Source organism: Ailuropoda melanoleuca, chromosome 11 (genome assembly GCF_002007445.2).
Source record: "Ailuropoda melanoleuca isolate Jingjing chromosome 11, ASM200744v2, whole genome shotgun sequence".
Lineage (NCBI taxonomy): Eukaryota > Metazoa > Chordata > Mammalia > Carnivora > Ursidae > Ailuropoda > Ailuropoda melanoleuca.
The window spans coordinates 108876754-108889760 of record NC_048228.1 but is presented as its reverse complement, the minus strand read 5'-3'; the positions used below and the strand labels follow the sequence as shown (position 1 = coordinate 108889760).

At 47.1% G+C, this 13007-nt stretch overlaps 1 protein-coding gene across 4 annotated transcripts in view; it reads left to right on the top strand.

Annotated features, from left to right (window-relative positions):
- Nucleotides 1-13007, top strand: part of FAM193A (family with sequence similarity 193 member A) — a 113548-nt gene that overhangs the window by 42267 nt on the left and 58274 nt on the right. For all 4 annotated transcript variants that reach the window (XM_034672205.1, XM_034672204.1, XM_011221429.3 and 1 more), the window contains 2 exons: nucleotides 5154-5278; nucleotides 10599-10746. In XM_034672205.1, coding sequence (XP_034528096.1) covers nucleotides 5154-5278; nucleotides 10599-10746 — 273 coding nt within the window. The remainder of the gene's footprint in view (nucleotides 1-5153; nucleotides 5279-10598; nucleotides 10747-13007) is intronic.

Below are 13007 nucleotides of genomic sequence, written 5' to 3'. Positions count from 1 at the left end.
GTAGTTTTGGGTAATTTCTTACTGGTAAAACTACATTTTGAAACATATAGCACCAGTAGTTCCTAAGATTTTAAATATAATGGTCTTTATGTGATTCTAAAGTTCATAGACCTTCTCGCCAGGAAAATTTACAGACACACCATTTTGCAAGTAATTTCGGGGGGTGGGGTTCATGGCTTCCTCAGGCATTCCGGCAGTAGACCTTGCCATTCCGGTAAGTAACTCCCGACAGCCTTGAGGAAAGCATGCGTTGTGAGAAAAGGAGCCGCTGAGTCGGGAGGAACAGCTGTCTGTGCTTCAAGATGAGATTCTGGGATTGAATGCCCATGCCCTGAGCAGGGCCAGGCGGGCCTCCAGTGCCTCACTCCTTCATGTCACATCTCATGCAGCTCTCCCTCTTCCTCCTCGACTTACTGAAAGTACGCACCCTTCAGAAGTTCACATCCAGTGCCACCTCTTCTGAGACCACACCCTTGGACCTTCCCGAGTCGGCTGGGAGAGGAGTCCGCCAAGGTTAAGAGTGCCTCCCGGCTGCCTGAATGGATGTTGTGCAGAGCAGTGAAGAGCGCTACCGCTGTGTCCCAGACGGTGTTTCAGCCCAGATCCTCCTCAGGAAGTTAGAGTGGAACATGGTTTTTGAAGCAAGCAAATTGATTTTGACCCTGCTTATTGGAGCAAATTCCTAGCAATTTACATAGAAATATTTTCTTGTAGTTTGGAAAAAACTCGTAAACACTAAGAACAAAATACAGTTGTTTGATCAGTGATTTATGTCACTCCCGTTATACACCGGTTTGCAGTGGTACAGCAGACAAGACGCTCCGAACTGCTTCTTTCCTTCATGGGAAATAATGGAATTACTGGATAACATAAAGTGAAACAAGATAAAAGCTTTGCAATGCATTGGTGAGGTGGCATGAAAGGCAAGAAGCCTTAGGGGTGAAAAACAAACTGAAAGCTGGAATCCTGAGAAATTCGTGTGCTCCAAAGCTAGCATTCACTCCAAGAACTTCTAATCCTGGGAGACAGGGGGTACAGCCTAAGTCCTACCCTGGGTGGCATCGGCACCTAGTGCTGGGCCCACAAATGGCCACCTCCTCGTGTGAGGGTGAAGGAGAGGCCCTTGCACTGGAGGGACAGCAGGGGCATGTGCCCCTTGTGATCTCGGAGTGGGTGGAGGCGAAGGATGTCTTCCCAGAAATTTTGTCATTATAAGCCAACTGCCACCTAGGTTTGTGCTCTCAACAAGTGTTTCGTGGGGTGTGAAGCACTCCCAAGCCCACAAGTTACTTAACAGTGGTCAAGACACTCAGTCAGGCAACACACAGATGGTGGGCTTGGCATCATCTTAGGTAACCACAATGCCCTGTCATGTCACGAAAGCTAACCGTGATTTCTTATTACCATACCCAATCTGTATAAAAATTTCCCAGTTACCTTAAAAATCTCTTTTATGGTTGTAGTGTTCAAGTCAAGATCCAGCAAGGTTCACAAATGTATAACAACATCCTTTCAGGCCCACCCAGTGATCCATGTGGTGCAAAGAACGGACAGAGCTAAGTTAAAATACAATTAAAGTCAGTATCTCAAGGTAGTAGTTCTCAACATTTTTGGACTTGGGGGCCCTTTCAACTTAGAAACTGAGGACTCTGAAGGGCTTTTGTGTGTGTAGATTTTATCTATCAATATTTGCTGTGTTGAAATTAAATTTAAAACTATGAAATCACTTTTAAAACAATGATCCCATTACATATCATAAATAACACAGTTTTAAATAAAAAATAATTTTTTTTAAAGATTTTCCCTATTTGAGAGAGAGCGAGCAAGAGCACAAGTAGGGGAAGTGGCTGGCAGAGGGAGAAGCAGGCTCCCCGCCAAGCAGGGAGCCTGACATGGGGCTGGGTTCCAGGACCTGAGCCACCCACGTGCCCCAAAAAAGAACTATTTTCCAAAACACATTTAGTAAGAAGAAGACCATTTACATTTTTGCAAATCTCCTTAGTTTCTGGCTCAGTAGAGGACACATCAATTCTCATAGCTGCTTCTGCACTCATGTTGTTGTCATAGGTTGCTTTGGCAGAAGTTACTGAAGAAAATCCTGCCTCACACAGACACGTGTTCGGAAAAGGGAGGAATATCCTAATAGCCTTGTCAGCCGTTCTTTGAGAGTACACCAGAGCCTGAGCTTCTCAGCGGTCAGTCGCAGGGTAGGGTCTGCAAGTGCAAGCATGCCATTGAGCTGACCGCACTCTGTTACCTCAGAACCAGCAGTATAGCCCACGCTTTGAATGGATCTGCCCACATGTGGTGGTTTTCTAGCATCATACGTTGGTCATTTGGAATATACTGGCTCGCCGAGGACTGTGGTGCAGGTCTTCCTGATGATACTCGGTATAAAAAATGACCTTTGTTACTGTCACCACTGATCCTCATCAGAATGGAGAAGCTTCAAGGCCACAGTGGCAGATTCAAATTTTCCAAAATTCAGATTTTTGCTGGGAAGCTCAGATTTTATGATTGCCCACAAATCGGGTCCATTGTTTTCCTTAAAGCAGCAAGTTGGCTTGCTGCACAAACTGCGCCAGCTGATTCTCTGCTACCTCATCCGGCTTCTCTGGAAACCACGTCGCTGTTTGTCCGGTTCTGCAGAGCCTGCGGAGTACATTTTAGACATAGCCAGCTGTTTCTAAAAACATGACGCTCCTGGGAAGTGCACTCGCAGGCTGACTCTGCACTGCCCTGGGGATCAAACAGCATGATACGGTCACGTTTTAAAAATTTATTTTAAATATTAAAGTAGAATTGGGACTACATTTAGGTTGTGCTTCCCACCGTCTGGGAAATGCCCTGCCAGGGCTGCAGTAATCATGAAATCTGAATTTCCATCCATAAGGACAGAAGCATCTTGAATATCCTGGTATTTCTCAAGGTCTGTTATAGGACTTAATTCTAAACACCTCCTCTTTCTCCTTCCAGACCCCCAAAAACCTTTTTGCAGTTGAATATGAGAAGTAAAACTAGTTTGGATAGAAAAGCCTAAGCTTGAGTCATTGGCGAGCTTGTTCTCCGTGCCTCTAGCTCAGGCAGCGCTGAGTCTCGGCCACGCTCACGCGCAGGCGCCACCTCTCCTAGCAGCTGTGAGTGCACATCCCCCTTTCCCCCCTGCAGACCCCCATCCCCATGGCCCCGGGCACATCACTCAGCCTCTGTAGGCTGTTTCTGGCCTGTCAATGGGGACTGGCAGCACCCAGTTCAGAGTTGTGGAGGGTGCTGATGAGATGACACTTGCAAGCGCTAAGAACAGTGCCTGGCCTGCAGGAAGCACTCTGTTGCTAGCGCACGTTTTTTTCCCAAGTTGATTTTAGGCTGGGAAATGAGTTGGGGGTCTGCTGTTTCTCTTGCATGCCTCATTTGGAAATATGATTTCAAGTTTCATTAAAAAATGCCAACCATCTTCCTAAGTCAGCCTTCATGTAGTTATCAGTAGTAACGTGACCCCCAGAGGCCAGAGCTGTGTCCCACCCCCATAAGTAGGCAGGCAGGCAGGGACCACGCACTCGGCCCCAAAGGTTTATGGTGGAGCCCAGGCAAGCCCTCAGCTCTCCTGAGCCACCTGCCCAGAGCCTTCCCTTAGCTGGCGGGGGGTGGGGGGGGACTGGTCTGGCTGCTGCTTTAGCTCCTGCATGTTCTTTGTTGTAGAGACAAATTGTAAATCAGATCACTGCCTACTCCTCTGTCCGCTGGTGACTCCTGGAGAGCAGGGGCCTATTGGATTAGTCTTTATGTCCTTATACCTGGCACAGTGCACAGAGTGGTCTCTGCTGACGTCTGTGACATGTGACTTGTTCGACATGTCCTCTGTAGCCACATCCTTAGTACATTCTTCGGCAAGGTTCTCATTCCAGAAATCGGGTGGAATTTATCAGCTCCCCGGCCAGCTTTCCTGTATTGAGTAATGGCGACGGGAGGTGCCGGAGTGCACGTCTGGGGGAGTGAGAGCAAGCTCTGGGAACATGGGCAAACTGAGGGTTTGAGGTTCTCTGCAGGTGTCACGGGTTCCTTGCGGGGCCTCCCTCTGTTTGCAGGGCGTGAGCAGGGGCCTTCAGGTGGCAGGGCAGACATCCATTTGTGCTGGAGTGGTGCCGCCAGTGTGCCCAGCTCTGTCTCACTGGTTATGCTCAGGAACAGGAAATGGTCATTTTAACTCGTTCTCTCAGCCCCCATGCCAGCCAGTTATCGGGCAAAACAACGGAGTCTTCGTGCATAGATTGTTTACTAAGATCTGCGGGTGTGATCATGTGGATTCAGTTGAGCTAGATTGTAAAAGTGGTCACCATGAGTAAACCTTCTCATGGAGTATTGCTACATAATGTGAAGCAATTCCTCCAGTTGTCAGTGGTTTAGGGAAGGAACACGTACCCAAGGATGTAAGATGATCGAAACACAAGGAGTCCTACAGTGCCACTCAGCTTGCAGGTGGACGCATGGGGGTCCCACATGCATATGCTCATAGCAAGATCTGCGCTTAGGAAAGGTACCCTCTCTATCCTGCCTACCTTGTGTTGAGGGCAAATGGATGTTTCTTTTGATGTCACTCTTTATGATGGCCAGGACACTCCCAAATGTTTAAAAGCAATCTAAAGTAACTGATGAGTTTGCCTTTGTGGATTAGGGAGAGGAAAAACATGACCTTTCATGTCATATCACCAGTGGACAAATTATTTGCATCCACCAGAATGGGAGACTTCTCAAGATAGGTGAGAAAATGATTGCCCTTTGACCTCAGAGGATTTGTATGCATTTAAATTGTTTGAAGAGTAGGGTTTTCAGTGCATTTTGGAAGCACAGTTGTAAGGAATGACCATCAAATACGTGCATTTGTTTCTCTCTTTCTGTCGCTTCTTCATCTGTGTGTGTCTTACCCTCTTTCTGTGTGGGGGAGGATTTAGAAGGGAGGAGAGGTGGGGTCCTGTGTGCGTGTGGCCAGAGATCTGCATCAGGGTATGTTCTGGGTGTACAGGGAGCGGCGACCCCTTGTCCGCAGAATGTTCTGGGCCTGCAAAGAGGGATGGAGGGGGCGGATCCTTCTGGGGAGTTTTTAGTCTTCATCAATGTAGTACATCTTCTGTTTATTTATTTATTTTTTTAACTAGGAAAATGAACACTTGAAAAAGTTCCAGGTGACATGGGAACTGCATAATAAGCACCTGTTTGAAAATCTGGTCTTTTCGGAGCCACTTCTCCAGAGCAGCTTGCCAGCACTGGTGTCGCAGATCAGGTATCTGGTCTTCATCTGCATACGTCTCCTTGATGTGACAGCACGGTCCTTCTCCCTGTGGTGTCACGTGTGTGTGTGTCAGAACACGACCGCAGTGTGGAAGTTCTCGCTCAGAGAACAGTATCATTGGGCAGAAACTCAAAATCCCAAGAGGAGTACAATTAAACCTTAAAATAACAACCTCAGTAGTAATGCCACTAAGATTTAACACCACAGATTCCTTGTGAATAAGGAAAAGCTGTGGTAAACATAGAGTTTTACTTTGACAAGACTCAGGTTGGCCAGATGGCTGTGGCACTCGGGTGTGCTGAGGAGATGGGGAGTGGGTATCAGAGGGGGAAGGACGGTTCCTTGATGGGCCTGACGGTGCCATGGGGCTCCTGGGCACTGAAGGCAAGGATTTGTGTCTCTGAAACATTCCCTCAGGGCCTTTGTTCATGGTTTGGCCACTTCTTAGTGGTGTGGAGTATCCGTGCGTCTTCTGCTCATGTGCCAGGACGAGGGGTGCCAAGTACAGTACTCAGGGTGTCTGCCCTGCTGTGCTGGCAGGTGAAGGACATGTGGCTGGGAGTGTGTCGGTTCCGCACGACCCTGCTGGGAGGAGGCCCCTTGGGTCTGCAGTTGCTGTGCGCTGCTCAGCCAGGCACCTGCTGCCGCAGTTCTGCCACGTGGCGCTTCTGTTCCTGTGGACTTACCTCGTAGGAACAGAGTCCTGTACTAGAGATGCTTAATGACAGCACAGACCGTGGTCACCCTTATTTAAATGTCCATGCTAACATTTATTTGGACCAGATTCACAAAGAAGGGAACTTATTTTTAAGTAAATAAATTATTGTTGTAAGTTGACTTCAGACCAGTCACTTTGTTTTCCCTTGAAATCCCTAGTCTTCATTCCCTGTATTCCCAAATCCTATCTGAGGGGTCATAACTGTTCCCACTTGACACCCTCACTTCTGGAGAAGGAATAACCCTGAAAGCCATTGGATAAAGGTGATGAGGGCAGAGAGACCAGAACAAAGTGTTGTGTGGGTGTGGTCAGTGCTCTGCTTGGCTCCTGACCCTCCTGGCATCCACTTCCCCACAGCCTGCTCCCCGCCTACCCTTTCCCTCTGTGTCTAGTCTCAGAGCGTCTGGCACGTTCCATGGTGGGGCATGGAGACTTGAGTGTCCTATTTTTCACCTCCACTGAAGAAAGGGTCAGGGAAGTATTCAGAGCTGTGAGTTTGAAATGCAGAACATGGTTTTGTCCCTCGTCACTGATGTTTACATCCACCAAAGGCACTTTTTATGAAAAAAACATGCATCTTGGGAAGGTGGGAGTTCTTACAGCAAGATTCTAGGGCTTTGTATTTTCTTTTTCTGGTGAGCCAGTTAGTTTGATGGGCCTGTCATCAACTGGGGGTGAGTGACAGGGAACTGAATTGTATGCTGAAACTCCATTCTTGGCTGTGCCTTAGTTCCAGATTGATTGCTTTCTCTCTCCTCCCTCCCTCCCTTTCTTTCTTTCTAGATTATTTACTTGAGAGAGAGCACGAGGGGGAGGGTCAGAGGGAGAGAGCCTTCAGCAGACGCCGCACTGAGTGTGGAGCCTGATGTGGGCTTTGTTCTCACCCCTGAGATCCTGACCTGAGCTGAAAACAAGAGTCGGACGCTCAACCGACTGAGCCACCCAGGTGCCCCTAGTTCTGGGTTTCTTAATCCCTCATTGCAAATCATGGTCAGACTCCAAAAGATTGGCAGCGTTTTAATCTTGAAAGTTAATTCTGGGGTCAGACTGAGGTAGTGCTCTTGGGCACGGGTGAGGGAGCGAGGGAGATAGAGACAGGGACAGAGCTGGGGAGGGGGCAAGCAGAGCATTCCCAGGGGAAGCTGGTGATGTTGGAAGGGACGGTTCCTTTGGGTTCGCTGGCAGATTCCCTTGTCAAACCAACAGTAATTCAGGTGTGAGCTTCTAGTGTGCAGATAGCCACTGATCGACTTGTAAGAGTTTGGGGACAAGTCATATACAAGTACCAACCCCTAAAGTAATGATTGCATCTGTGACACACAAACTCTGTAGTTGGGAGTATTTTAATATTGACCCCTAGTCTCTAGCCCTGTGTTTGTTTAACTTGATTATTAAGGTAAGATATAGACAGAGAAGACGACACTGAGCAGACATGCGTCTGAAAGACTTGTTAGCAGCAAGCTTGGCCGTGGCCCCAGGAAGTCAGTTCCTCCTGCGTGCGGCCTCCAAGCACAGACTGGCTGCTCGGCCGGAGCTGCCACGCCACCGCCTGCCACGGCGGTCCCGCTCCTTCCTTGTTTATTCTCCTGTTGTTCAAGTGTGCTTTTCTACAGGGCTTGTCTGATTTTTCTTCTGCTGTATTTTTCGTTTTTTGTTTTTTTTTAATACAAATCTACATGAGGTTGACCTCATGTAAAGGAACTGACTTAGTTCAGGGCAGTTATTTCTCCTTTTTTAAACAGGTTTGCTGAGATATAATTTACGTATCATTATAGTTGACTCATTTAAAGTGTACAAATCGATGGCTGTTGGTATATTACATTACTAATTTTTGAAAATTGTGGTAAAATATATACAACACGAAACTTGCCAGGATTAATTAGTTCACAGTGTTGAGCAACCGTCCCCAGTGTCCGTTTCCAGCACTTGCCTCATCACCCCAGACAGAGACTATCACTGTGAAGCAATGACTCCCGTCCCTTCTTTCCCCCGTGTCTCTCATAATTCTTTAACCTGCTGGCCCCCACCCCACCCCTTTTTCCCTTCCAATTTCTCTGTTGGAGAACCTGAACCGTCGGCCCCCCGGCGGCACCCGAATCTGGGCCCTGCGGCGTGTGCACTCATGGAGCGCCACACAGGCTTTCTGTCTGTGCTGCCTGAGAGCTGGTGGTGGGTCCAGAAGCTTTGTCGAGCTCGTGTCTGCGGCAAGACCAGGAGCCCCCACCGTCTGCTTGTTTGTTGTTGCGGGCATTATTAGTGATTGCCCAACTGGTTTTTATTTTAAATATATGATATTCATTGTTAGGGAGATGTTGAGTTAGGCTTGTGAATAAACTTGCCAAAACTGACTTCCTTTCATTCTCCTTATGCTGCACATGCACGCTATTAGTAGTAGATGTTACCGAGAGGATCTGTCCGTGGCGCTAGCGTGTGTTTACAGAGTGAATATTTAGACAGTAACCTGTTTGCTGAACCACTCGTGTTGTGCGACCATGAGGATGTTCCTTGTTTCCTGTCTGGATTCCAGCCCAGCTTGGCTTGAATGTAAGCCCTGTGCCTACACATTGTGCTCTCATCACCCCATCAAAGATGTCCCAGGACCCCTGGCTGCTTTGCTCTCCATTGGCTCAAAATGGAACCTCTGTCACAGTATAGGAGAGCAGTTCTCACATCCAGTAGGAGGGGAAGGGAAGTGTGTGCTGGGCAGGTGCCTGTCCCCCTTAACATCCCTGTTTTCCAAGTGGTACAAAAGGAGTGGGGTGGCATTATGTAGAAGGCGGGCTTTTCGTGAAGCATGGAAATCCGTCTGTAATGAGCAAGGTTGTGGAAGCAGGAATGGGGAGAAAGTGGCTTGCTCTGTGGGCTGGTGAGCAGCAAGACAGAAGGGTGTGTTCTCAGGCCCGAGGGCCACCCAGTGGCTGTGCAGAGCCCAGTCAGAGTCACTGGATTCTGCGTCTTGAGGAGTTTTGTATTCTGAGGGGCAGAAACAGCCTTAGAAAGGACAGCCTTAGTGTTTGAGAGAGCCTTAGTCATTGTGTGGGTCAGTCTCCATTTCTTTTCTGTCTCTGGCCTCCCCTAAACACCTATTCGGTTAGGCCTGGCTTCTGCCTGCTCCCTCCTTGGCGTGAATTTCACAGTGGGACACGTGTGTAGATAACTTGAGCAGCTGTGAGTTCCTTTGCTGTTTCACGCAATAGTCACAAGTGGGATCCACCCACAGGCGGAGACAGGGGAAAGGAGAGGGAGCCTTTGTGTCCATTGCGAGCATCCTAATTTTAAAATTACTTTATTGTTTATATTTATTATAAAATTATTAGATTGTGATACAGTGAAATTCTGAAAATATACAAAATCATGAAGAGACAGAGGTACTGTAAACAGTTCGGTGTCCACCCCACACACATCTTTAAACATGATGGCATAGTCATATCATCACTTAACATGGGCAGAGTTTATTTCAAAGCACACGTGTAAGTAAAGTACACATGAATGAAGAGATGTAATTACAAGCATCATGATAGGCACCTAGTTATCTGGAATCCCTTTGTCTAGATGTGGATTCCCACTGTGTAGCTTCCAGTATTTTTATGTTGACACTGCTGATCATTCCTGCACATTGTCTTTTTGCCCCTGAGTGACTATAAATGTTGTTTTGATTTTGAAATTTCTTGTCGAGATGCCGTTATTACAGTTGTTTTTGTTCCAGCGTTAATGTATTTAGATATTCAGACAATGAGCAGTTTCTGATGACATGTTAGTCTGCTCACCCGCTTGTCCCTGCTGTCCCGCTTGGCTTTCTGCTCACCCCAGGCCATCCCCTGCCCGCCCCCGTATTCTGTTTCCTGGAAGTCTAGGTGTTTCCCTCATTGTTTACTGTATGTGTGTTTTGTTTTCGGTTCACTTTCTCATTTGTCGTCTTACCAACTTTCTTAAATAATATATAATAAATAAAACTATAAAATATATTTCTTTGAATCAAATTTTCTGTTTTACTTAATTTGAAAATCAAGTCCCAGTTTTGTATTTCTCATTAAATGCTGTGGTTTCTCTGGGTCAGTGTATTTCATTGGGGAAAAATAGGTTACAACTCCAGATTTAGTAAACTGAACTGCTAGGGCTCATTTATGTATGTATGTGTGTACGTATATGTGTATGTCTGTCTGTAGAGAGGGAGTTGAGGGAGGGGCAGAGGGAGAGAGAGAATCTCTAGCAGACTCCCTGCTGAGCATAGAGCCTGATATGGGGTGTGATCTCTTGACCCTGAGACCATGACCTGCGCTGAAACCCAAGAGTCAGACGTTCAACAGACTGAGCCCCCCAGGTGCCCCAAGGCCTTAGTCTTGTAGAACAGTCTTATTCACCACTGACTTTTTTTCTTTTGAATTCTTACTTGTTTGAGCTTCTCCTTTATGCCAGACTCTGTTCTGAGGTGCCTTGCATATGTATTTGCTGATCCCTCACAGCAGCCATGTGTGGTGTGTGGTGGTGTCCCACGTGTCACATTGGGAGAGGAGTTGACAAACAAGCAGACCTCTGGTCTCTGGCCCAGAGCCTTTGGGCCCCTTTCTTTTGCTGAAATGCCTCTCTCCCTAGGCTGGGAACCACGACACATGACACGTGCAATGAGGACACATACAGCACCTTGCTGCAGCGGTACCAGCGCTCTGAAGAGGAGTTGCGTAGGGTGGCTGAGGAGTGGCTGGAATGCCAGCAACGGATCGATGCCTACGTCGACGAGCAGGTGAGTGTGTGCCACCAGGACCTGCTGTGGGTAAGGCACATGTGCCAAGGTGACAGGGAAGGTACAGGTGGGAGGAGTCTGGCTGCTGACTTTCCAGAGGGAACTGAGGCCCTCTGGTACCATGGTGGCCTTCACCCAGCTATGCCTGGGGGTGGCAGCAGCTGTTCGTTGGGTCCACGTTGACCTAGCCACACACAGTGTCCCTGCATAGGCTGCTACCTGGCTCATTGTCACCTGCAAGAGCCCATGGGGCCTTGGGGAGCTGCTGAGCCTTGTAATTTCAGGAACCATTCACGGAATGCTGTGCTGCTCAGAGCCCCTTCTCTGTCTCTAACTATGTAGAGAGGGAGTGCAGACAGAACATGGTTGTGCTTGGCAGGTGGCTTACAGGCTGGGAGGAAGGCCCAAGAAGGCAGGGGCTCCTGTTGGAGAAGGGTCCAAAGGGCGGGTGCAGCTGGTCAGCAAGACCCTCTTGGGGACACAGAGCAGGACTTCCACGGGGTATCCCAGCCAGCCTGCCTGCCTTTCTAAAACCATGGGAGGGTGGGTCAGAGGAGGGAGCATTCAGAACAGCCCTTTTCAAGGTAATAGGGCATAAGGGGTAATAAGAGAGCACTGACAGCTCTGTACTTTCCTTTTTTTTTTTTTTTTTAAGATTTATGTGTTTATTTTAGAAGAGAGCACAGGGATGGGGGCAGAGGGAGAGAATCTCAAGCAGACTCTGCTCTGAGCACGGAGCCTCACATGGGGCTTGATTCCACGACCCTGAGATTGTGACCTGAGCTGATGCCAAGAGTTGGATGCTCAACTGAGCCACCTAGGCGCCCCTCTGTATTCTACTTTGGAGACTCTGGGGTTTGGATCAGGGGTATCTGCATCCTGCCCTACCGTGGCCCCCGTGGACTCTCTCTCATCTCACTTTATAAGTATGACGAATATAAATGCAATTCTAGTTTCAGAAATCCTTTCTTTATTTCTCCAGTTGAATGGGGACTAAACACATAAATGCCCCAAGACAACCCTTAGAAGAAAGGAAGGACTGAGACTTTGCTAAGATTGAGAAAACCTTTGGGAACAGTAATTTCTTGGTGTATTTGTACCTGAAGTTAAATGCCTATTTAGGAATATAATACATGGAGTTATCACTGCTATTCTGACAAAAATGGGGTATGTATAAAAATAACAGTATACTTGTTTTCTCTAGGAAGGAAAATACAGTCTTACTTTAAAAAGTAAAGCTGAAATTAAATTTTATTTCTTTAAAAGTACATGTACTTACAACTCTAAATGTTTACAATAAAAAGCAGGAAAGATCTCATTTAGATCAGCAGCCTAACTTGGCAACTTAAGGATCTAGAGAAAAAAGACAAACTAAACCCAAAGCTAGCAGAAGGAAAGAAATAATAAAGATTAGAGCAGATCAACAAACTAGAGAATAGAGGAATATCAGTGAAACCAAAAGTTGGTTCATTAAGATCATCCAAGTTGACAAACCTTTAACTATATGGGCTAAGAAAAAAAGAGAGAGTCCAATTATTAAAATCAGAAACGAAGGGGGAACATATTACTGATTCTACAGAAGTTAAAAGGATTGTCAGTACTGTGAACAGGTGTACACCACAAATCGGAATAACTTAGATAAGCGGACAAATTCCTGCAAACAGAACCTACGAAGACCACATCACGGAGACACAGAAAGTCTGAATAGACCTACGACTGGTAAGGACACTGAAGGAGTAATCAAAAATCTCCCAACAGAGCAAAGCCCAGGACCTGACGGCTTCACAGGTGAATTCTCCTAAACATTTAAAGAAGAATTAACACCAATCCTTCCCAGACTTTTCCCAAAAATTGAAGGGGAGAGAAGCTTCCCAGCTCATTCTGTGAGGCCAGCCTTACCCTGATACCAAAGCCAGACAGAGATACTGTAAGAGAAGAAGACCGTAGACCAGCATCCATGATGAACACGGATGCAAAAATCCTCAACGCAATGCTAGCAAACAGAATTCAGCAGCACATTAAGACTATATACCCCACGACCAAGTGGGATTTATACCTGGAACGCAAGTATGGGTCAGTACCCGAAAACTGATCAGTGTAATATGCCGCACCAGCAGAACGGAGGGGGTAAAAAAAACACAGGATCATGTCCTTCGATACACGAAAATCATTTGACAGTATTTAACACCCTTTCATGATAAAAACACTCAACAAACTAGGAACAGAAGGGAACTGCCTCCACATGGTAAGAGCCATATAAA